Genomic DNA, 23,144 nt, shown 5'->3' with positions numbered 1-23,144 from the left:
CAGGAATGTTTAGCAAGCAATAAAATGTGTTAAGCAAGCAATATTTGCTAGCCGATTGGGGAAGTCTGGGGGTATAAGAAAGTCTGCTGAAGTGTCTTGCTTTACAGCCAGTGTATTTCTAGGAACTAACCAGCAGGCTGTCTCTGAGTACAGACCTTGACTCTGTGCTCAGATCTCAATAAACTGTTTTTCTCCAAAGAAGATTTTGCTTTCCTGGTACTTTTGTTCCCTCCAAGGTCCGGGGATGGCGTGGCTGATGGATCCCTAGGTAAATAAGGCTTCATTTCTTTGGGGGCTCGTGCCGGGATAAGCCCTCTCCCCAATACGGACCGGAGGGCCAGGCTCAACCAAGGTGAACAGCTCAGCAGCGTTTGCAGGCTTCAGCGCGCACCCCGCCTGTTTTGTGGGGGAAGCCGGCCACACTGTCCTGCAGTGGAGACATCTTGTTGAGGGAGAAAAACAAAGAGGACGGCGCCAAGGGGACAGGTCCGCAGCGGAAAACGGTAAGCCCAAGGGAAAGGGCGTGGGCCCCCAAGGAAAAGGGGGGCGAGGTCTGATCAAGCCTCACCTGGTTGTGCAGAGGGCCACCAGGAAGGGAAAAAAGGGCGTGGCAGTGTTATGCCACCAGTAAGGTTTGGTAAAAAGGGGACTGGTTGTGCAGGAGAGTGCCACCAGCAAAAATTTGGAACAGAAGAGGGAGGGATATATATATATTGTGATTTTTTTGGTGTGTTTTGAGTATTGCATGCTGAAGTTATTTTGGTGTGTTTTGAGTATTGCATGCTGAAATTATTTTGGTGTGTTTTGTGTATTGCATGCTGAAGTTATTTTGGTGTGTTTAGTGTGTTACATGTTGAAATTATATTGATGTGATTTGTATGTTGCTATGTTGCATGTCAGATACTCCAGTGACTGAATTGTTGTCAAGTGTGGGCCGGGGTATTAGTGCCCCTTGGCCGAGCGATTGTAGGGTTGTGCATTTTCTGACAAACTGTAGCATGTGAAGTGTGAGAGAATTTTGAAAACCCAGTTAGGAGGGGAGTATCTGAAAAAAAATAGGGTCTGGAGCAAGCCAATGTATTCCTCTGGAATGCTTTTTAAATAACTGGAAAACAGCCACGAAGAGTGATGATTCACATTGAAAAAACAGAGACTCAAAACTTTATGTGAGGTGGACTTGCCAACCCAGGGAACTGCGTGGCTTTGATTTGCAATTAATCAACCCCCTGTGGTAAATCAACCCCCTGTGGCAAAATATATTAAATGCCCACCCAGACCAGATCCCCTATATCTCTACATGGAAGACCAATGTAAAAAAAAAAAAAAAAAGGAATCTACCATGGCTAAAGTCTTGCTGTGACAGCAACACACAGAACAGGATTTGTACAGTGAAGCCTCTGGTGTTAGAAGACCCAGAAGATGAGGAGGGGGAGTGATTAAGCCACCACCTTACACTCCACCAACAGCCCCTCCAAACCCCCCCCCCCAGGCCAAGATCAAGAAGCACAGGGAGGTGCTGGTGTAGGGGGAGGAGGACCTGCGAAGGAGGATAGTGAGACGGAAGAAGAGGAAGATGAGGAAGATAACGAAGAGTTTAGGAAGACACTAGATGATATGAATCAAGGAAAGAAAATGTGGACAGAAAGACAGAAAAAGAGACTAAAGGAGTTTGTAAAGCCATTTGAGGAAGAAGTTGGATGTAAGCCCCTTGTTAGTTGAGGCAGCAGAATGCTGCACCCCTGAAAAGAGGAAGAGATGGCAACGTAAGTGGGGACAGGCGGCGAAGAGAGTTATGTCTCACAGATAGTATGAGAAAACCAGGAAGGATCAGGCAACTGGAGAAATGCCCCTTCAGAGGGTTTATGATCCACCAGCCCCTGTCCCAGCTGAACAAGCGAAGGCACCACAGACCTACACGGTCCAGCATATACCCTTTTCAAGTGCAGATGTTTGTAATTGGAGAAATCAGAACCCCTCTTTTGAGGAGAATCCAGCAAAGATCGTAAAATTGTTTGAAGGGATTTTTTTTTTAAAACCTATAATCCCACTTATGATGATGAACAATATCTCCTGGACTCACTACTAATTACAGAAGCATTGCTTGGCCCCTGCATGAGTCAACTAGGGAATAGAGAAGGATCCTTTTATATGGGGCAGGGAACAGCAGCAGGCTTTTCAGGATCTCAAAGTGACAACAAGCCCCAGTGCTTGGCATCCAAACCCCAAGAAGCCTTTTACGCTGTTCATAGATGAAGACCAGGGGGTAGCCAAGGGAGTCTTATGCCAGAAACTGAAAAATTGGCAGCAACCCGTCGCATACTTGTCAGAGAAGCTAACCCCAACAGAACAGAGATTGCCCCCCCCCCTGTATGAGAGCGATTGTGGCAGTGGCCACCCTACTCACGAAGGCAGATAAAATTCACGTTTGGACAGGACACCACCTGTGTGACTCCACATGCAGTCCCAGCCTTACTTGACATGAAAGGCACCTATTTCCTATCACAAGCGAAAATGAGGAAGTGCCAGATGCTGTTATTACATTCACGCCTGAAGTTTCAGGTTACCACAGCCCTTAACCTAGCTACCTTATTACAGGTAGGAGAAGGTGAACAAGGGAGCTGCCCACTCAGTCTTACCTGTGCCTGTAACAAAACCCACAAACCAAGTGGTTAATATAATTGGGGCCACAGGTAAATCACAAAAGGCCCCGTTTTTGCAGTCTGTTACCTGCTGCCTAGGTGGCCAAGTAGTCCAGCACAATTTTTTTGTATATACCAGAGTGTCCCATTTCTTTATTGGGCCAAGACTTGTTAACAAAATTACAAGCCCAGATTTCCTTCCAACCAATGGGGGAAGTAATGATGACAACTGGACCAGCAGGAGAGTTTTCTTTAGAAATGCCCCTGAGAGACCATTGGTGCTTGATGATGGGAAAAGAAGAGGAGGGAATCCTCCCTGTTAGCCTGCCTCATGATGTTGACCCTGGACTATGGGCGGAAGATAAAAACCAATACCCCATCCCACGACAGGCAGCTGAAGGAGTGTGGGTGCATTTGAAGCGATTGCTTCAACATGGAATCTTGAAACAATGCCAATCACAGTGAAACACCCCACTGTTGCCAGTGAAGAAGGAAGATGGTGGGTACCGCATATAGGCCCCAAAGTTCTGAAAAAGAGGAAAGGATGAACAGGACTTTGAAAAACCATTGACCCAAGAAACAGGGTCTAATTGGGTGTCCATGTTGCCCTTGGCTTTGCTTAGAGTCTGTAGCCTCCCATTGAAACGTATTCACTTGTCACCCTTTTGAAGTGATGTTTGGGAGACCGGTTCCTTATGTGTGCATGCTTTCACCTATCCCTGCTCAAGATGTGGAATTGAACAATTATGTACAGTCTCTCTCTCGAGATTTTCTCTCTCAACCCAGGCCCGAACTTCTTGCATGACCAGTTTGAGCCAGGTGACGAGGTGTGGATGAGACTGGTCCCAGGCACCACTGCCGCCGTGCTGGAAGGGCCCATCTGCTCTCCACACCCACAGCTGTGAAGGTCGCTGGCACCACCCCTTGAGTCCACCACATAAGAAAGCTGCTTCAGATTGGACTGTGTCTCAGCATCCTGAAGATCCCCTCCAGTGACGACCGCCTTGCTGATATCTCTACACACGGTGAAGAATTGGATGGGAGGGGCGCCCGCAGGCAGCGCCCCCAACGTAGACATTTGTTCTCCAGCCAATTTAGAGGCACCACCAGGACTTTTGATATTGGTACCAGAACTCACTCCAGACGATGTGGAACCACGTTACACCCTTGATGAACAGCAGTGGACCAGCCAAGAAGGAGCAACGCTCCAGGAAGGACCGGACAGCCGTGTTTTTGTGCCCCAACATCTGGCCAGCACAATTGTAAAGAATTACCACGAGCCCACCCATTTGGGAGGCCCAGCTGCTAAGGCGCACCTTGGGAGAATATTCTACCTCAACTAACTGCTGCTATATCCCAAAATGTGCCCTGTGCGCCAACCAAGAGACTGAGAACTATCACCCTTTGAACTTCTATATGGCAGGCCAACCCCTTTCGTCCGAGGCATCCCCGCCGGTTTGGGCAGATGGGAGATCACATCACCCAAGAACAAGTGCAATCCCTGTGTTTGTTGTGTGTGTTTGCTTTCTTTCCAGGTATTCCCTCAAGCGTACACCTGCAGTCCCGTGGCAGTCTCGCTGAGCCGGTTCACCAGTCCCTCTGAGTGACAGCGTCTGGCGACCCCCTCATCCCCAACTGCAGTGAAAGTAGTCGAGGTGATCCCCTGGGTACATCACACGCATCTGAAGAAGGGTGTCTGGACTTGCAAAAGAAATCCCGCTGACCCTCTGAAGTTGATCATCACCTTGTGTCTGACGCTACCAGGAAAAAGCGTTAGGCCACGGGCAACGAGATCCTGCGACTAATCATCACAAGGACAGTTACAAAGACTTTCTCTTTTCTCTCTTATTTTCTTTATTGACTTGCTCTATGTCTTATTGCCCTGACCCTACCGAACCATACCAACCCTATTGGCCTGCTGGCCTCTGCTACGACTGGTTCGTCTTGCCGGTGGTAAGAGATGGCGTGCTCCTTGGCTATTGGAAACTGGGGTTTGATGAGATTACCGTATTGAGACACCCCACTGTCCCGTTGTGGCTCCTCTCCCACACCACTGACCAGCACGCGTGGACAGTGCTCTTACGGGAAGCTGCAGAGACGATCGAAATCTATCTAGTTCTGTACCGCTCTTGCTGTTGTGGGAGGGTAGTCAACTGTTATCTGGAAGGTAGAGCACTGTACCAACCTCATTTGATAGACCAGGTCCTACTCTTAACCCAGGTGATAGATGGGACGGAACCTATCTTAATGCAAGTATTGCAGGGGTGGGAGCCTTAGCCAGGTGTGCATTGAAATTACTAAACAAGTGCCAGTAAGAATTGCCACCCCAGGATTTCAGCTTCCATATGCTCTGGTCACTAGGGAGGCAGCACGAGAGTTCAATCCACCCAACAGGGCTAATAGAAAAATTGACCCACATAGTGGGAGCATCAGCTCACCGGTGGGCTCTCATCCTTGAGGCTCAACAGGTAGTCGGGCACAAATATCAGTGGGCTCTTCAACAATGAGCACACCCCCTGAATATTGGTGGGAGGAACCATGGAGATATTGGGTTTGGTGGGTAGGAGTGATATGTACCGCCCTTGTCGTATGGTATCGTATTTGTGGGGAGAATAGGCCCAATAATGCTTCTATTGCTTTTCTGCTTCTGTATACCCTGCTTAATGCAATGCCTGCAACATATGATGAAAAAGATGATGTCTCGCATGATGGGACCTCGCGTGATTGCTGTAATGAGAGAATATAGACCCCTACCCCAGAACGAATCTAAGTAATAGATTGTTCAAAAGAAGAGGACGGAGTAAAGGGAGATGGGAAAGGTTTCTCTCAATATTTTATTCTGTTGCTCTCAAATATTATCTACACACAGTAAATTCCTGCACTCTGCTAGGATGGTCAAAACAGCCCAAAATTGCAGTTGCTTGCAAAAGTCTAAATCAGACAGGTCAGGAGGTCGTTTTCTGCCTAACCAGCTACTTGAAACTGCTGATGCTAGCTACAGGTCAGAAGGTCGCTTCCTGCCTAGCCAGAAACTGCTGTTAACCGAAAAAACCACTAGCAAGATGTTTCCTACTTTACTTCTGCTTAGTAATGCAAGAATAAGAAGAGATACGAAGGGAATGCTTAGCTAGCAAAAGAAGACACGTGTACAAGGAGGTGGGAGGGAGTGCTTGGCTTAGCAGAAAGACAGGAATGTTTAGCAAGCAATAAAATGTGTTAAGCAAGCAATATTTGCTAGCCGATTGGGGAAGTCTGGGGGTATAAGAAAGTCTGCTGAAGTGTCTTGCTTTACAGCCAGTGTATTTCTAGGAACTAACCAGCAGGCTGTCTCTGAGTACAGACCTTGACTCTGTGCTCAGATCTCAATAAACTGTTTTTCTCCAAAGAAGATTTTGCTTTCCTGGTACTTTTGTTCCCTCCAAGGTCCGGGGATGGCGTGGCTGATGGATCCCTAGGTAAATAAGGCTTCACTAGCAGTTTTATTGCTGCACCACTAGGAGGCAGCATGAGCATACTTCGTGTTATTTGAACATGTCCTGTCTCCATAATTCAGCTATTCTTGGGGCAGAAATAAAGTTACAGTGATCCAGATTTGTGTTTTGTTTTATGCATCTGTTTACTTATTTGTAGATTTTTCTATGAATGAGAGAGCTGTAAAGGTGTTAGGGGAAGGTTCATCTGCTGACTAACATGCTCAGCATATAATGCAGATTTTCGTGACCCACAAAGGAGAAAAGAAATGAACAAGGTGTGACATGATGAAGGAAGGACAACCAACCAACAGTTCCGCACAGAATAACCCTAAATTTACATAGTCAGAATTAAGTTCCAGTGAGTTCAATTAGAAGCTCTGTAGTCTCGAAATTTGCTGAGTGTTTGTCAGGCTTCTGGGTGCAAGCCTCTACCTTGGTCCACTGCAATGTTCACCTGCTAATTTCTTAAGGGCTTGCAGTAGGTTATGCCTAGCTAACTGTAGTTGGATAAAATCACCTTGTGAATGTGTTCTTCATGGCTGCCCAAAACTGCACAAATTCCTCTGTCCTGGGGATCACCTCCTTTCTGGTCACTGTGCCTTAATTTCTTTGAATGTTTGTGATTTATGCAGTAGTTCTTAAAATAATTTATTAGCTGCTTTTCAAGTCCTCAGAGAAGAGAGGCACCCCAGGAGAATTTCAATAACGTTTTTCAAAACCGTGAATTTGGTATATTTTTAAAGAACAATGCAGTTTTGGAGATCAAGGTCAATTCAGGCTACTGTCTATGCACACTTAACTGGGAGCAAGCCCAACACAGAATGCATCTGAGAGTATAACTCACGAGGAAACATACCGAAGATTGAGCTGTCAAATCTTCCTGAATGGACATGGGTGATTGATCTCCAATGATTTCAAGGAAGAAGTTCTTTTTTTAAAAAAAGTTTATGTTTCCGCCCGGTTTCGAACCGGGGACCTTTCGCGTGTTAGGCGAACGTGATAACCACTACACTACGGAAACCTGAATACGAGGACATCTGCTTCCTCTTCCTCCAGTAAGTACAATTGCTGTTAATTTCAGATGTGCGTCCTAAACAAATAGAGCAGATTTAATTTAATTAAAGTGGGGGATTTTGTTATGGGAGAGCTAATAAGCACCATTTCCACAATTAAGATCCCTGGCAAGGTTTTACCTTCTCATTCTGCTTGTGGAGATATATACGTATAAATTAGCATACATCAGGCAACCGCTGGGTGGCGGGGTCTGCCGTAGCAATCCCCTGACAAATGCATTGGTCGTTAAAGCTAGAAAAGAGACAAGAACAACCTTAGTTTTAACTGTAACCCAGCCTCTCCCCCCCCCCTCCCGGCATGCTGGCCGGTACAGATAGGAGTTGTAGTAAGCCCTTTAGAAATATATGCAATCATAAGTAGAAGGAAAAAAACCTCAAAAGCTGCCATTGCAACGATCTGCTCTTTTCATTTAGAGCGCACACCTGAGATTACAGCAATGGTACTTACTAGGGAAAGAGGAGGCGTGGTGAGCTGTATGCAAGTTTCCGTAGTGTAGTGGTTATCACGTTCGCCTAACACGCGAAAGGTCCCCGGTTCGAAACCGGGCGGAAACAGAAAAAGTTTTTTTAAAATATGTATACACTATTGACTATATTGGACATATGTCCACGCAAGGAAGATCTGACAGCTCAGTCTTTGGCATGTTTCCTAGGGAGTTGTAATCTCATTGCGTTCTGTGTGGGGCTTGCTCCCCATATGTTTCGGAGTTCCGCGCATATCTGTCTTTGGGCTTGACTATTTAGGATTATAAATATACTTTTGGAATTCAGTATTAAGTACCATGTATTGTGCTGATGTTTCTATTCATTCGCCCTTTGAGCCACAGGCATATATATAGAATAATTTCAAACGTTTTCATATTGAGGTTTCCGTAGTGTAGTGGTTATCACGTTCGCCTAACACGCGAAAGGTCCCCGGTTCGAAACCGGGCGGAAACACAGAAGTTTCTTTTTCTTGAATTTATTTATTTTGACCCGTTTATATTACGGATTTGGGATTACACTTTATTCGCTGCCAAAACGTGTTTTATTTAGTTCAATATGAAATTGCCTAATACTGGATTGTGGAGGGAGGGGGCAGAACTGGCTGGTAAATCTATTTCAGATTAACCGGAGTGTGCATTTGTAACCGAACTTTCAACATATCACTTTATATCTGCAGCCATTAGGGCCACATTGGAATCACATTTCCTGCAAAACAGCATTTAAGTGGCCGTTATGTATCTTGATGGCAGTCCAGTCTCGCGATTTTCATTTATTTATTTCCCTCTTCTGCCCAGCATTGCAGTGCCTTCAGCAGAAAAACCGCAATAAATGTTGAGAAAAATTATCTTATGCAGCTTTGCGGGTGAGGGGACATTCCTTTGCGTGCTCTGCTGATACAACCTACTTCCTAACAAAGCCTATTCCGATCCGTTCTCATTTCATTCTGTCCTTGGCACCCAAGCAGTTAACCTCGGCGAGGCACTTAGGAACTACATTTCCCCTCACGCTGAGGAAAAACTCGGCCGCTGGCAGAGTTCATTTTTGGTGCTAGGCATCATGGGAAAGGTAGTTTTGTCAGGGGAGGTGGGAGGGAAGAACTTCCCGGCCGGAACCTAATTCGGCCCCGCCCTCCACTTCCACCTTATTCCCCCCCCCCTCCCGCCGCCACTCTTTAGTTGCCGGAGTTCATTTGAGAACGGAAGTGAGATTTCGGCCGCCGGTGCGGGTCGCGTCATCATAAAATGGCGGACTGAGGTGAACAAGGTTCCGCGTCCCCCATCCCCCCACCCCACCCCTGCCCCTCTCCAGGTGTGTTTCCCCCTAGTAGTTCTGAGGGGAGGGAAGAATGGGCGGTTGGACGGGACCAATTTGGCGCGGGGGTGGGGGGTGGGGTTCGGGTAGTGGAGAGAAAGGGTGTTTTTTTATGTGAGGAAAGATATACAGGAGGTGTATAGGTAGGGCTGCCTCGACGAAGTGCAGGAGGAATGGGGCAGCGCAGAGGGCGGGGGGGGGGCAGGGCTGGGCCAGTAAATGTGCGGAGTGGTCCTCAGACAGTCAAATCTGGGGGGCGGGTGGAAAGGGGCGCTCCTCGCCCGCAGTCCGTTCGTTGGCAAGCGTCTGTCCCGAGCCTGGGGTAGCTCAGTCGGTAGAGCCTGACGCTCTTTATCTCAGGCTTATGTTTTGAACCCCATGTCGGACAAAAAGATTCCTGCCTCCATTTGGAGGGGGTTGGACTAGGTGACCGTCGGGGTCCCTTTCAGCTCTGTGATTCTGGGAAGTAGAGCTGCCATCCTAAGCACGATTATATCTATTTATTTCATCCAATTTATAACCGGAGGATTGGTCAGACAGACAAACCCGCCAAACCCCTGCGAGTGATTTGCAAAAAGAATTAATAAGGAACAGGAGCCACTGAACACAATGGTGCAATGGTGACTGTTGCCCCCAAAGCGCTGAGTGAGCTTGTTGGGAAGAGGCATATTTGGTGTAAGATTACAACATGCAAGTCTTGTCAGAGTATACAAGGCCTACATGATGCAGTCTGGGACAAAAGAAACCCCACTGAAATGAGGGACATCAAATTTTCAATAAGCTATCATATAAAAATGATAGTTGTGACCCAAACCAGTCTGTAAAATTTAATAATCTGGTTTTAGTGCCAAGTAACAGGAAAACTCACTGCATGTGATGCTATTCATATAATTTGTCCTTAAGTGCAGGATTGCTTAAAAGTTTAAGATCGTTGAGTGGGAACTATAGTACATCTATATTCTATTCTGAGCCTGGCATACTGATACTAAATATGTTCCTTTGCCTTCTCAGACCAAAGCAAGGAAGCTGTGTCTCAATACCCAAAATGCAGTATTCCCATCACTGTGAGCACCTACTGGAGAGACTGAACAAACAGCGAGAGGTGGGCTTCCTTTGTGACTGCACCATCGTTATTGGTGAATGCCAGTTTAAAGCTCACCGAAATGTTCTGGCTTCCTTTAGCGAGTACTTTGGGGCTTTTTACAGGGATACTTCGGAGAGTAACATATTTTTGGATCAGAATCAAGTGAAGGCTGATGGATTTCAGAAACTTCTGGAGTTCATATATACAGGAGATTTAAACCTTGACAGGTAATGCAATAAGGCTGGGCATTTGTCTGCAGAGTATTCAAAATAAGACATTCACAGAGAACTAAAAAGACAGGTTGCTGCCTGACGGCTTGCAATTTAAGTAGACATGTCACAAATGGAGCGAGGACAAAGAGGTCAGAAAATACAACTAGGATATGCTAGGATAATACCACCCACCTGATAGTTGATGTCGCTGTGGTTTCAGGCTCCTCATTCAAGGGAGTAACTGTTTCATAGGCCAATATTATAACATAAAAAGAGGCAAACACTAATTCTAGTTTTGCCAGAGATTATTTACGGGAACAGTTTCTCACCCTAGCGCTTCCTTGCCCCCCAGAGGGGTATAAATAGCAAATGGAAGGGAACTGAGGGCTAAACTATAAGTGATGCCCTTGAGTGCATTATTCTACTTTCAGAAATGACCAGCATGATCCACCAGATCCAGATCATGACCCTGGTTTAGGGGGGCTTCAGCTCTTTATTCCCTGTGCCTGCAATTTACACAGAATACAGTTCTCATTGGACTGTGATCATCTCGGGCCTGCACTGCCTCTGTTTTAGTATTATACTGCAGCCTCAGTTGTTGCATTGCAAGCAGCTGCTTAAAGACGTTCCCTATTTCCACACCCTCCCTCCCTAGGGACACAGGTGGCACTGTGGTCTAAACCACTGAGCTTCTTGGGCCTGCTGATCAGAAGGTTGGCGGTTTGAATCCACACTGTGGCGGGAAGGTAAACAGCGTTTCCATGCACTCTGGCTTCTTTCAGGGTGTTCTGTTGCCTCAGAAGCAGTTTAGTCATGCTGGCCACATGATTTGGAAAATGCCGGCACCCTCAGCCTGAAGCGAGACCCCATAGTCGCCTTTGACTGGACTTAACCGTCCAGGGGTCATTGACCTTACCTTTTTTATTACCCTCCCTCCACTATGCATATCAGCCATTTTCTTCCATGCATCCTGAGGCAAAGGCAAAAGTTATAAGAAGTAAGGGGTCACTGAGGTGACAGAAAAGGTAAGCAGAATTAGAGGTTTTGCAAAGACTATTCTTGCCTGAGACAAGACACAGGGAAATTGTGAAAGGAGGGGTGGGGCTTTTTGTGAATTTCAGTAGATGTCCTGGTTGTGAAGGAAATGGGCTTAAGGGGACTTTTGTGCAGCAGCAACGAACCTGTGGGTGAGACCAGTGTTACTTGTCCTTTGGTTTTGACCAGTTTCAAAATACAAACACTTGATCATTTTCAAAATATTAGCATTACTGACTGGTCTTGAGATGTGGTGGCTCATACCTAACACCTTTCCTAGGATTTAATATATTTATTTAAATCAAGTTCTTTAGTTCTCATGTTTTATTATGGAAATCTTATGTTTCTAATAACCTGGTTATAAACTGCATCTGAAGGGCACCTTTTGGATAGTGGGATCTGAACCTGAGTCTCTGTTGTGCAAATTAGATGTTCAAGCACAGCACCACACTGGAAAAGAGCAGTGGTTGATGAACTCTATTAAATTCAGCTTTTAAACTAGATTATTTTTAAAGGAATATGTAATACATTTGAATTATTTAAAAATATGAGAAAATTCCAGTCTAAATTATAAAAATCTAATTGCAAGCTTCATCAGTTTCTATCCACTTAGTATTTATACTAATTCTATAAGACAGCCTGTTTTCTTCAGTTGGTACATTCCCATTTAACCTTTTTCCCTTGCAGCTGGAATGTTAAAGAAATACATCAGGCTGCCGACTATCTCAAAGTGGAGGAGGCGGTCACTAAATGTAAAATAAAGATGGAAGACTTTGCTTTTATTGCTAATCCCTCTTCTACAGAAATCTCTAGTATCACTGGGAATATTGCATTGAACCAGCAGACTTGCCTGCTAACCCTTCGTGACTATAACAGCCAAGAGAGATTGGATGCCCCTTCAGTGGACACGGTGCAGTCCCCAGTCTTAATAGCAACCGCAGGGAAAAAATCTGTTCAAACCAAAAAGCGAAAGAAGGCCTTCAGCTCTCCCAAGAACCTGCCAAACAAGCCAGCACAATATCCAAGTGATGCTGCAGAGAACTCTGCAGTGGAGATGTTTTTAGATGCAAATAAGCTCGCCACAGAGATCACGGAGCAAGCTGCCCAAGGTGGGGATAATTCTGAGCTGCAGCTTACACCTGTGGTGGAGAGTGAAACCTTTGCTGCGCAGGAGATCCTTGTCCAGACGATGACTATGAAGTCCAAACGGGGTAAAGCGCAGCAGGATTGTGCTTTGAAGGAGCACTGCTTGTCCAACATCGCCAGCGACAAGAACTCTTACCAGCTGGAAAGCTCGGGAGAGGAACTGGATCCGAAATACCCCAAGGCCAAGCCAGTGTGTAACACCTGTGGCAAGGTGTTTTCCGAAGCTAGCAGTCTGAGGCGGCACATGAGGATCCACAAAGGAGTCAAACCGTACGTGTGCCAGCTCTGTGGGAAGGCCTTTACGCAGTGCAACCAGCTGAAAACACATGTAAGAACCCATACAGGTAGGCTCCTTGCTTTGTGTTGGGAGTTGCCTCTTGTGAAAGTCAGCAGAAAGACCCCCATTCTCTCCCTTCTTCAGTATTGTGGGTTGATAGTTGCTTTTGAACGATTACGGCAATATTGTGAGTGGAATATTCTTTACTGCCAGTGTTTTATTTTTAGCTGTTATCAAATTTGTACAATTACCATTTTTTAAGATTTTTTTTCCTACACTGGCATTGCAGGGGACTACTTTCTTCCACATCAAGTTACAAATGCCCATAGCTTGCTCATTTATTCAAACCATAAAGGGCCATATCTGTACAATAGAGAACATGCTCTGCATGCATAAGGTCCATTCCTGACATATCTAAGTAGGGCTGTGAAATACTCCGGTCTGAAACCTAGGTGAGCCAGGGTCTATCAGTGTACAGTAACAGATGAAACAATGGTCTTGCTCAGTATAGGTCAGTTTCATATGTTCATTAACCATATTAGGCATGAATTGTGTGACTGTAAACCATAAACCATATTCATTTTCTTTTGCCTATAGTACAAGCCTGCAGACTTGTGACCAAGCAGGCATGTGCTGCTGGCTTGATAAACACCTTTTCTTGGTGACCAGCTGCAACTACAAAGGCGGCAGTGTTAACATACCTCTGCCAGGCGTCAGTACACAACTATGGTGATGTGCTCAGCTTGGTGACACACAAGTTATGTTGGCCGGCTCTGGTTTAAGCATTAAGTTTACCATTTGTCACAAAAGGATTTAAGAGACAATCATTTTTTGTGTTTATCTTTTTTGGTAGTCTTTTAAAACTGTTTGTTGTGGGAGCTGCAATATAACAAAAAATAAAAATAAATTATACCCCGCCCATCTGGCTGGGTTTCCCCAGCCACTCTGGGCGGCTCCCAACAGAATATTATTATTAATAATAAAAGCAACAACATCAAATATTAAAAACGTCCCTAAACAGACCTGCCTTCAGATGTCTTCTAAAAGTCAAATAGTTGCCTATTTCCTTGACATCTGAAGGGAGGGCATTCCACAGGGTGGGCGCCACTACCAAGAAGACTCTACCGAGAAGTATGTAGTCCCCACTTCCATCCTTTTCTCATATACACTTAGAATAGAAATAATAATGTGAACTTCCTACATTTCCTTTCATCCTGTGGTAACCACTGATGACATTTGCTTTTGAACAGGTATTTCTGGTGGAATTATCAATAAGCTAATAAGCCCATCAAAGCAGACTCTTTCTTTGTTTCTTTTTAGTCTTGGGAGAACATGGTGCATTTTAGTAATTCAAATGTGGCAGTGATTATTTATTAAATTTATATCTTGCTGATTCTCCCAAAGGCTATATTTATATGCCATTTAATTGGGGAAACAACTGCTTATGAAATTAAAGGAACACTTAGATATCTGCCATATATACATTGATGGCGACTCTGAGACACCATGGGGTAAATGTGTTATCTGAAAATGGTCAAAATGGGAAGGATTCTAACTTAAAAAGACAGTACCTAGAGCTCCTGAACATTTGCCATTGTTTATTTTTCGTGTGTGTGTGTGTGTGTGTGTGTGTGTGTGTGTGTCAAGAAGTCTCCTAGCATCTACATTATTTTTTCTGCCATTCAGAGTAATACCAGCATTTCATCTGTCACCAGTGATAGATGTTGATTTCCAATTGTTTGCTAAACATTGAACAAGGCTACTTAGTGAGTTCATGGCTGAGGTGAGTCTTGAACCAGGGACATCCTGAGATGCCAGCTGCTGTGCCACACTAGCTAACATTAATGTTGGCTGGTTTGGAATAGTTATTTAGGGCCCTACCAGCTTAAATTTAGACACGGTCGAGTAGTCTTTGACATACTTTCCCTTTATTCCGAACTTTGCCCCCATCCTCTGGTTTGCTGTCACTTCTCACCTGAAAAACCTCATCCTTCACAAGACACTGCTAAAGCAAGCAGCTCAATTCTCTACACAGGTGAAAAGCCATACAAATGTGAACTCTGCGACAAAGGCTTTGCTCAAAAATGCCAGCTGGTTTTCCACAGCCGCATGCATCACGGGGAGGAGAAACCGTACAAGTGTGATGCCTGCAACCTGCAGTTTGCAACCTCTAGCAATCTGAAGATTCATGCCAGGTGAGTAAAAGGACTTCATCTGAAACTGACCGCTTAAGCTAGGGAGATTAGTCCCCCCCCCATGCATTCAGAGAATGCATATGGGTATACAATGTGAAGGGGGCACAGGCTGTGTGCATGCACATCATCTGTACCCATAGTTTCCTAGTCCCCTCTCTGACCTTCCCACATTGAACGGGAAAGTCTGAAGGCGGATACTTCCTGCTTTCAGCTGAGTGTGTGGATAATCCTTCCCATGGTCACAAATCCTGATAATGCAAGGGTTCCCATTCAAGGGGAGGACTCTTAAGTACATTCACCTGAGCACACAATCCCCCTTTGGACCTTCCTGGTCAATGCAGGAAAGTTGGGGGTAGAGCCAACTGGAACATGGAACACTGGAGCTAGCCTGCGCAGCCTGACATCCCTTTTGCTCTTTATGCCTGCATGTGTTCTTTGACTGTTTTAATAGGCCTGTTGTCCAGGGAAACCAATTGGTGCACCAATAGAATCTAACCAGCTCCTTTCCTTTTAGGAAGCACAGTGGAGAAAAGCCATATGTCTGCGATAGATGTGGGCAGCGATTTGCACAGGCAAGCACACTGACATATCATGTGCGGCGACATACAGGAGAAAAGCCGTATGTCTGTGACACCTGTGGGAAAGCCTTTGCAGTCTCGAGTTCACTCATCACTCATTCAAGAAAGCATACAGGTGAGATCCAGAGTGGAAGACATGAGAGAGGTGTCGCAACCAAGTTTGCATGGAGTGCTATAGATAGGGAATGGGAAGAGTATGGCTTTGTAGGGCAGTGCAACAGGCAAGAAAATCTGCAAATTGTAAATGAGTTGACCTGTTCTTGCCTGCTTTATTGCCTGCTGAGCAGAACACCGTGATAAGCCCAGCTTTCAGTTGGCAACCATGCCACTTTGAACACACCTGATATTAAAAGCTAAGGCGGGGTGGAGATAGTTAGACTGTTTGAGAATACCAGATGCTTTAGATGTTAAATGAGGTGCTTGAGGTCAACAGCAGAGCTCAGCAAAAGAACGCATGCTTTGCATGCATGATTTCCTAGAAATCTCCCGTGAACGGAGCTTAGGCAAAATCTCAGAGATGCTTTAGAACTGCTTCTAGTCTGGGTAGATGTATGTGTGATGTATATCAATCAGACCTTCCAACTGGTGAGCCCAAGAAACTCGGCACTACCCGCATCCGTGTCTACTACTAGGGGAGACTGAAGTGTGTCCATACACTTGAGATTTCATGATGTCTTCACGTGCATTGCTGCTAGGTCATGTACTGAGTTCATCCACTTCTTTTTCTCTATAGGAGAGAAACCTTATATATGTGGAATTTGTAGCAAAAGCTTCATTTCTTCAGGAGAGCTCAGCAAGCATTTTCGGTCCCATACAGGTTAGTTTTCAGGCGTGCTCCTCCCTCTTACCTTTTCCATGCCTTGTATGCAGGTATGTGCATGCTCAAAGTCATTTAATGTCAAATAGTTAAATGATAGTATACTACACATCATCTAGTTTCAATTAGCATGATCCTCCTACCTACCTTTCTAATTGCCTGTCTGTATTAGAAGGGCCATAACTTAGAGGTAGAGCATCTGCCTTGCAAGGAGGAGGTCCTAGGTTCAATTCCTGGCATCTCCAGGCAGGGTTGAGAGAAACTTCTGCCTGAAATCCTGGAGCTTCTGCCAGTCAGTGTAGACAATTCTGAGCTAGATGAACCAACAGTCTGACTTTGTATAAGGGAGCTTCCTATATGTATGTGAACTGGGGATTGTGATCTTTATATGTAATTCTCTAATAAAGAATTGTGAAATGATAGCATTTCCACATTAAATGTGCTCTTGTCCTCTGATATTGGATGCCAATTTTGAAGGAACCGAAAAGCTTTATGCCTGAGGATCGAAGTCACTTTGTAACTTGTTATTTCCCAAACATGTAGAACAGCCTTAAGCAAAACAAAAAAATTTCCTTCCAGTAGCACCTTAAAGACCAACTAAGTTAGTTCTTGGTATGAGCTTTCGTGTGCATGCATACCAAGAACTAACTTAGTTGGTCTTTAAGGTGCTACTGGAAGGATTTTTTTTTGTTTTGACTATGGCAGACCAACACGGCTACCTATCTGTAGCCTTAAGCAACTTTGCCATAGAAACCTGGGTGGAGTTTGAGATGCCGTGGCTATAGAAACTTGTTTTTGGTTGTGGGAAGCCCTGGTTCAGATCCTAGGATTGCACTGCACATCTATGAAGTCTAATTGACAATTTTTCTTGAAGGTGAAAGACCATTTATCTGTGAGCTGTGTGGAAACTCCTACACAGATATAAAAAACCTAAAGAAACACAAAGCAAAGGTTCATGCGGGTAAGTGCTGGTTATTTAAGAACTAATATCTACTACTCATAGAATCATGGGTAAAAAGGTTAGCTGTTCAGCAATGCTATCCAAAGACTAACTTAGCCACACTAAAATGGTGGATTCTTTGGACTGTGCCTTAGTATGCTCCATGGTTAACTTAGGCTCCAAAGTGCTGCCAATGGGAGACCCGCTGCCCTTTGTCAAGAGTGTCAACTCTGTATGTTAGTACAAGTGATGAAGGAATGGTATTGCTGAGCCTGCTTAGGTACATGTTTAGGTACCCTACATGAAGATGCACTTGGCTTTAGAGGGCAGATACCTGAAATGAGCTAATCTAGTACCACATCCTGTCATAATGAAAATAATGGTTTTGAGGTGGTGGTTCTGAGATTCTCTCTCCCTCCACCCAAATCTGTAATGAGATTAGTCCTTGAAGTCAGGGCCATCAGCCATTCAGTTATCAAATTTTGCTGATAATTCTTGTAGCCCAAATGTGAACTTTAAAATCCCAGCTATCAGTTTTGTTTTCAGGTTTACAATAAACATCTATGAAGGCTTGAAGACTAGTAAATAGTAGTGAGTGTCCTTGAATCATTTGCAGGGGGAAATCATATCTTCTTGTCCTGTGCCTTCCTGTGCACAACTTTTAGCAATGAACGCAATTTTAGTTCTGTTTGCTTTCACAGGTTCTGAGAACCCCCTGGATCCCATCACACTTGACCATTCCTTCAATGATCAAGACTCCATTCCAAATGAGAAAAGCCCTTTGCTGGAATCTGCTGATGTGAAGCCTTCAGATATAGCATTACCTCTTCCCTTTGGAACTGAGGACCATCAAGTTCTGTTGCCTGTCACAGATAGCCAGTCACCCCAGTCAGACACACTTCTGAGGTCTACCATCACTGGCTATTCGGAACCTCAGTTTATTTTCCTCCAGCAGTTGTATTGACATCCTGCACATGATGAAAACTCGCAAAAAACTTTGGCCACGAGAGCTTCTTTGGTAAAGGGAACGTAATCATGCAAGCTGTTACTGAGCTGGACTTCATATGGGTTTCAAATAGGGATATTTGAAAACGCACCTGTTTTTCTTCCGTTTGTTTTGTTATTCTAGAACAATGGCTGCCATTCTTTTTGTCATGTAACAAAATCAGGATAGAATTACAGTGGTACCTCGGGTTACATACGCTTCAGGTTACAGACTCTGCTAACCCAGAAATATTACCTCGGGTTAAGAACTTTGCTTCAGGATGAGAACAGAAATCGTGCAGCAGCAGCAGGAGGCCCCATTAGCTAAAGTGGTGCTTCAGGTTAAGAACAGTTTCAGGTTAACAACGGACCTCCAGAACGAATTAAGTACTTAACCCGAGGTACCACTGTATTGTATTTCTAGAAGATAGATACTTCCTTTTTTCTTTCGTAACACATGCCTTAAGAATTCTCAGTTCAGGCTGGAGGTCTCCTTCATTGTTCATGCAGAAGCTAGTTCTATGTAGCCAAGATGTTTGATCCGTGTTGTCCCCTCTCCACCACATTGGCTTTCTTCAAAGTGAAGATTGCAGATGTGCATGATTTCTCTATTTTGCGTAGATTTTGGTTAGTGATGAGGAAGGGCCAGAAACTATATGTGAGTATTAAAACTGTGTCCCAATACCTGGAAATTTTTAGTAAATTCCCTAACTGGATATTTTTGTAGCTGTTACCCCCTACACAGTTTTGAATGTATTTTAATAGCTATAAGGATTTTAAACTTTTTATTTACAAGAAAAAATGAAAGTTGAGATTCTCAGGAAGCTAGATTCTGTACCCAGCACCATATTTTGACCCTTTCTCACACTCCTCAGCAGATCTGCAGCAAACGCACAACTTTCCGAATATGCAGCTATTTTACACAGGGATTCAGATTCCTGTAGTTATGATCAATGTTGGATTAGTTTTCTGTTGAATGATTTTTAGGAAATGTTGGATTAGTTTTCTGTTGAATGATTTTTAGGAAACACTTACGGAGTGGTTCTTGGCCTTCAAGTTCAGTATTGTAGGACATGGACATGCCCAGGTTGTCTCATCATTTTACAGTGCAAATACCTTCTTTTTCTTTTATGTAACTGCATCTTGTCGTTCAAGGTTTCATATTTCTTGCCTTCTGAAGTTCTGGGATTAGAAAGAAGGGTCAGTTTTGTTGCAGTGTCAGTGGGAAATCTTCCTTCAGAAGCCCCCCCCCCCATGAAAGGGGGGCCTGTTTGAGATCAGGAAGCTCAAAGCAGCTTAAGGGGAGTGCAGGCAGTGGTAGAGTATTGGCAAAATGTTTCATGGGAAGAAAACAAACACACACACACACACACACACACACACACACACTTTGCGATGATAAATCAAGCCCCTGCCTCTTATAAATTCTAAAGTTCCCCGCAAAAAGGGACAGGAAAACGGAAGCCTCATTTGCAAGTAAGAAACATTTTGAGAAGCTGGAGGACAGGTTTTTGCACAGCACTACAGAAAACATTTGTTGGGTCCAGATTTTAGAGGAAGTCTGATGGCTCTGGCAAGTTACTATCCCAACTAGTCTAGGATTCTGTTCCCAGTTTAGGCTAATAAGATGCTTTCCAAGAAGCTTGGAATACCGTGTATAGTTCTGGTCTCCTCGCTGCCAAAATGATATTGTAGAGTTGGAAAAGGTTCAGAAAATGTGGAAGGGCTGAATAGAGCGACTCTTCTATGAAGAAAAGTTGCAGCATTTGGAATTTATTTTAGTTTAGTGCAAGGGCAAGTAAGAGATGGCATGATAGAAATTTATAAGATGGTGCATGGCATGGAGAAAAAGGATGGAGAAAAGTTTTGCTTCTCTCATAACACTATAGAGTTTGTGGACATCCAGTGGAGCTGAATGTTGGAAGATTCAGGACAGATAAAAGAGAGTAGTGCCTCACGCAGTGCATAGTTACACTATGGAACTCATTCCCAAAGGAGGCAATGATGGCTACCAACTTAAATGGCTTTGAAAGAGGATTAGAGAAATTCATGGATAAGGCTATTTGATGGCTACTTGCCACAATGGCTATGCTCTATCCATGAGCAGAGGCAGGAACATTTCTGAATATCAGTTGCTAGAAAGCTGCAGGAGTGGCAAGTACTCTTGTGCTTGGGTCCTGTTTGTGGGTTTTCCACAGGTATTTGGTTGACCACTGAGAAAAGGATCCAGCAGGCTTTTACGTTCTTAAGCTCCGCAGCAAGGCCTGATGAAGATGGCTATCCCTTGTTTGTTCCCAGCTTTTGATAATTGGAGGTATACTGCTTCTGAATACGGAGGTTGCATTATCAGCTGTTGTATCTAATAGCTATTGATGGTCCTATTCTCACTCAATTTCCCTGGAGGTGCTCTGAATTAAGTATGCAAAGTGGAATTGCCGGAATAAATGGATGGTTATTTTTAGTGGTTCATACGAGATCACTTAAAAGTTCCAAGTTATACCCTGTCTGAACACCCAAAAGAAACTTTTTGATCTCCCAGGAGTTATTTTTTTAAGTTGAAAAAGAATTTTATCATGTAGTTCAGCCAGTTACTGAGCTACATGTAGCTCAGCCAGTTACTATTTACTGTGCGGCTTCATAGGCTCTGCTTCCTAGTCTGTTGGGTGTTTAGGAAGCAACAAGCCAGGTGGCCTGATGGGATAGAAAAGAACCCTTGTAGGGTACAGTTGTTTTAGAGCTTATCCAGTGCAACAAATGCAAGTTCAGTGTAGAATACAAATAATGAAGTTGCCTGTTATGGAGCCAGTTTGGCACTGAAGAGTCTTGAAGCAACCAGCTAGGAAAGAGATAAAATCCAAGATCTGTTTGGGACGGGTTAGTGGTGTCCCCTGGAATTGGGCCGCATGTATGCCGCCCAAATTAAACGCATTTCTGTAGAAAGGTCACCAGATTCCAACATCGGAATACAAGGAGCTATTTCACCCGACATCTTCCCAGTGGTTCCTCTAGCCTGGCAAGCAAGTAGCAAGAGCCCTTAATCATCGCTGCAGCTTCTCTCTCTCGAACTGCATGCCAGCTATTGAATCTGGTTTAACATGCAAAACACACTCTTTGCCATCTGATTGTCTTGCCAATGTTTTCAAGATATTTGGTGACTTTTTGGCATGAGTGAAACCGAGATAAATGGGTTAAATGGTTTGAAGCTGTCTGCAAGCATTTCTCTGCAGTCGGGGGGGGGGGGTTATATTTAGAGAGAAAGGCTGTAGCTTAGTGGTGGAGCCCATGTTTTGCATGCAAAAGGTCCCAGGTTCAACTCCTGGCATCTCCAGAGGGCTGGGAAAGAACTGTCCAAAATCCTTTAGAGCCACTGCCAGTCAGTGTAGACAACACTGAGCTAGATGGACCAATGATATTAGCCAGCTTCCTATGTTCCTATTCGAGCTAGAAATCCCCCCTTTCCCCCGATGCTTCAGAAACCATACCCCATGCCTGATATGCATGCTTGCCTAGTAAATCCACAAGGTATGCAGAATCCTCAATAGCCTCTGACCCTTGCTTCCACAGCTTCAAAAGAGGTTGCAGCGCGTGTCAGATAAGACCATCTTGTAGCAGCCCAAGTGCTGTCCTCTTAGGCCGCAATGCAAAGACTGTTCACCTGTGTCTGCTTTTGGGGATACTCTTAACCTCTGCTCTAATTAAAGCACTTAGCAACTCTTTTGACATGGTTGGGGGAAGAGAAAGTGGGTTGCATCTATGAGTTTGACACCAGTTTCCTCCAAACAGGTGATCAGCTGCTGGAGCTGATCATCTTTGTATAGTGCTGGAGTATTATGCATGTGCCTCCATGGGGGTTAGTTATGGTTGTATCTTCTTTTCCACACCATTTTCTCCAGCCACTTGCTTTTCTGATGAGGGAAATTAAAAAACACACACCAAAACCTTAAATTTGGGTGGAATTTTGTTAAGACCTGATAGTACTAAGTTGCTGTTAGCACAGACAGGCTGTGTCTTTCTTCTGCAAAATATTCTGGACCTATTTCTCCACAATATGACTGCAACACTTAACCATCTTCTTGAAGAAAGCATACTGTAGTGTATGCATATTTGATATGAATGTTTTTGCAATTTTTTTGGTGTCACTTTTAAAAATGGTTTTGGACTTTTAAAAAACATGTTCTTAGATTTATAGTAGACCTTACTTAGCTATTTAATATTTATAAAGATGTTTTACTTTGTAGAACTCATTTGTCTTTTGTACATGAATATATTTTTTAAGAAACCATTGTTTGACCCCTCTTATAACACTACACAGGCTCTGGGAGAGCTAGAATCTATTGCAGCAATAATTGAATAAACAGTGCTTTTTGTTTCTAAACTGAAGTTTACCTGTTATATCAAGAAATCCTGGGCTGTTAAGCTAGAGTGACCTCTTAAAAATACTTATTCATTAAATCCTGACCTACTGATAATAAAATACAGTAGTTAAAGAGTGTGATCAGCTTGGTTCTATGAAAGTTGCATCTTAGTAAGCAATATAGGGGTATGTTACACACATCCTTTCTGTCATTTATTGCTCCTAAGTTTTGTTTGGGAGTTTCAAGCTTTCCTGCAGTCATGAGTCGCTCAGCATGGAGACATGTTTAAGAGAAGGGAATACTTAAAGCTTTTTTTGGTTCTTGGAATGTTTTGGCACCCTAACAATTCCAAGACTGGACATTCTGAGGAGCTGTTGTGAATCCTCTCTGGTTTAAATTATTTCCGAAGTACTTTGTCATGGGTGTTTGTGTGTATATAGCTCACCTCCTGCTTTTATACTCCCTTCTGAAGGATTATGTACATAAATTTGCAACATTTTAATGTTTAGACCTGAATAAAACTTTGTTTTGTAACCCTT

At 44.1% G+C, this 23,144-nt stretch overlaps 1 protein-coding gene and 3 non-coding genes across 8 annotated transcripts; 3 read left to right on the top strand and 1 right to left on the bottom strand.

The window, feature by feature from the left end:
* Positions 1-7,060: 7,060 nt before the first annotated feature.
* On the bottom strand, positions 7,061-7,133 carry TRNAV-AAC (transfer RNA valine (anticodon AAC)). The gene has a single exon. It is a non-coding gene; the product is annotated as a tRNA-Val (tRNA).
* A 534-nt stretch (positions 7,134-7,667) lies between these two features.
* Positions 7,668-7,740, top strand: TRNAV-AAC (transfer RNA valine (anticodon AAC)). The gene has a single exon. It is a non-coding gene; the product is annotated as a tRNA-Val (tRNA).
* Positions 7,741-8,051: 311 nt separating this feature from the next.
* Positions 8,052-8,124, top strand: TRNAV-AAC (transfer RNA valine (anticodon AAC)). The gene has a single exon. It is a non-coding gene; the product is annotated as a tRNA-Val (tRNA).
* A 699-nt stretch (positions 8,125-8,823) lies between these two features.
* On the top strand, positions 8,824-23,144 carry MYNN (myoneurin). Of its 5 annotated transcripts, none has more exons than XM_028731516.2 (8): positions 8,824-8,925; positions 9,994-10,293; positions 12,001-12,803; positions 14,736-14,931; positions 15,446-15,624; positions 16,243-16,326; positions 17,201-17,287; positions 17,968-23,144. In XM_028731516.2, exons 2-8 carry the CDS (start codon positions 10,028-10,030, stop codon positions 18,228-18,230), a joined length of 1,878 nt encoding a protein of 625 aa, XP_028587349.1. In that variant the 5' UTR covers positions 8,824-8,925; positions 9,994-10,027; the 3' UTR covers positions 18,231-23,144. The 5 variants fall into 5 exon arrangements, with proteins under 5 accessions (XP_028587349.1, XP_077785910.1, XP_028587350.1 ...); XM_077929784.1 differs by having other exon boundaries at positions 8,835-8,979; positions 14,772-14,931; XM_028731517.2 differs by having other exon boundaries at positions 8,835-8,979.

The sequence above is a fragment of the Podarcis muralis genome, chromosome 6 (assembly GCF_964188315.1).
Source record: "Podarcis muralis chromosome 6, rPodMur119.hap1.1, whole genome shotgun sequence".
NCBI lineage: Eukaryota > Metazoa > Chordata > Lepidosauria > Squamata > Lacertidae > Podarcis > Podarcis muralis.
Note: the sequence above shows the minus strand (reverse complement) of the source record. Positions and strands in the feature narration are given on the sequence as shown.

Bases quoted from the DNA above. Each gene is read 5' to 3' on its own strand.
- MYNN (XM_077929783.1), top strand. From the start codon at position 9,974: ATGTTCCTTTGCCTTCTCAGACCAAAGCAAGGAAGCTGTGTCTCAATA. The intron at 10,294-12,000 runs GTAATGCAATAA...TTTCCCTTGCAG, and splicing joins GGAGATTTAAACCTTGACAG to CTGGAATGTTAAAGAAATAC. The intron at 17,288-17,967 runs GTAAGTGCTGGT...TTGCTTTCACAG, and splicing joins CAAAGCAAAGGTTCATGCGG to GTTCTGAGAACCCCCTGGAT.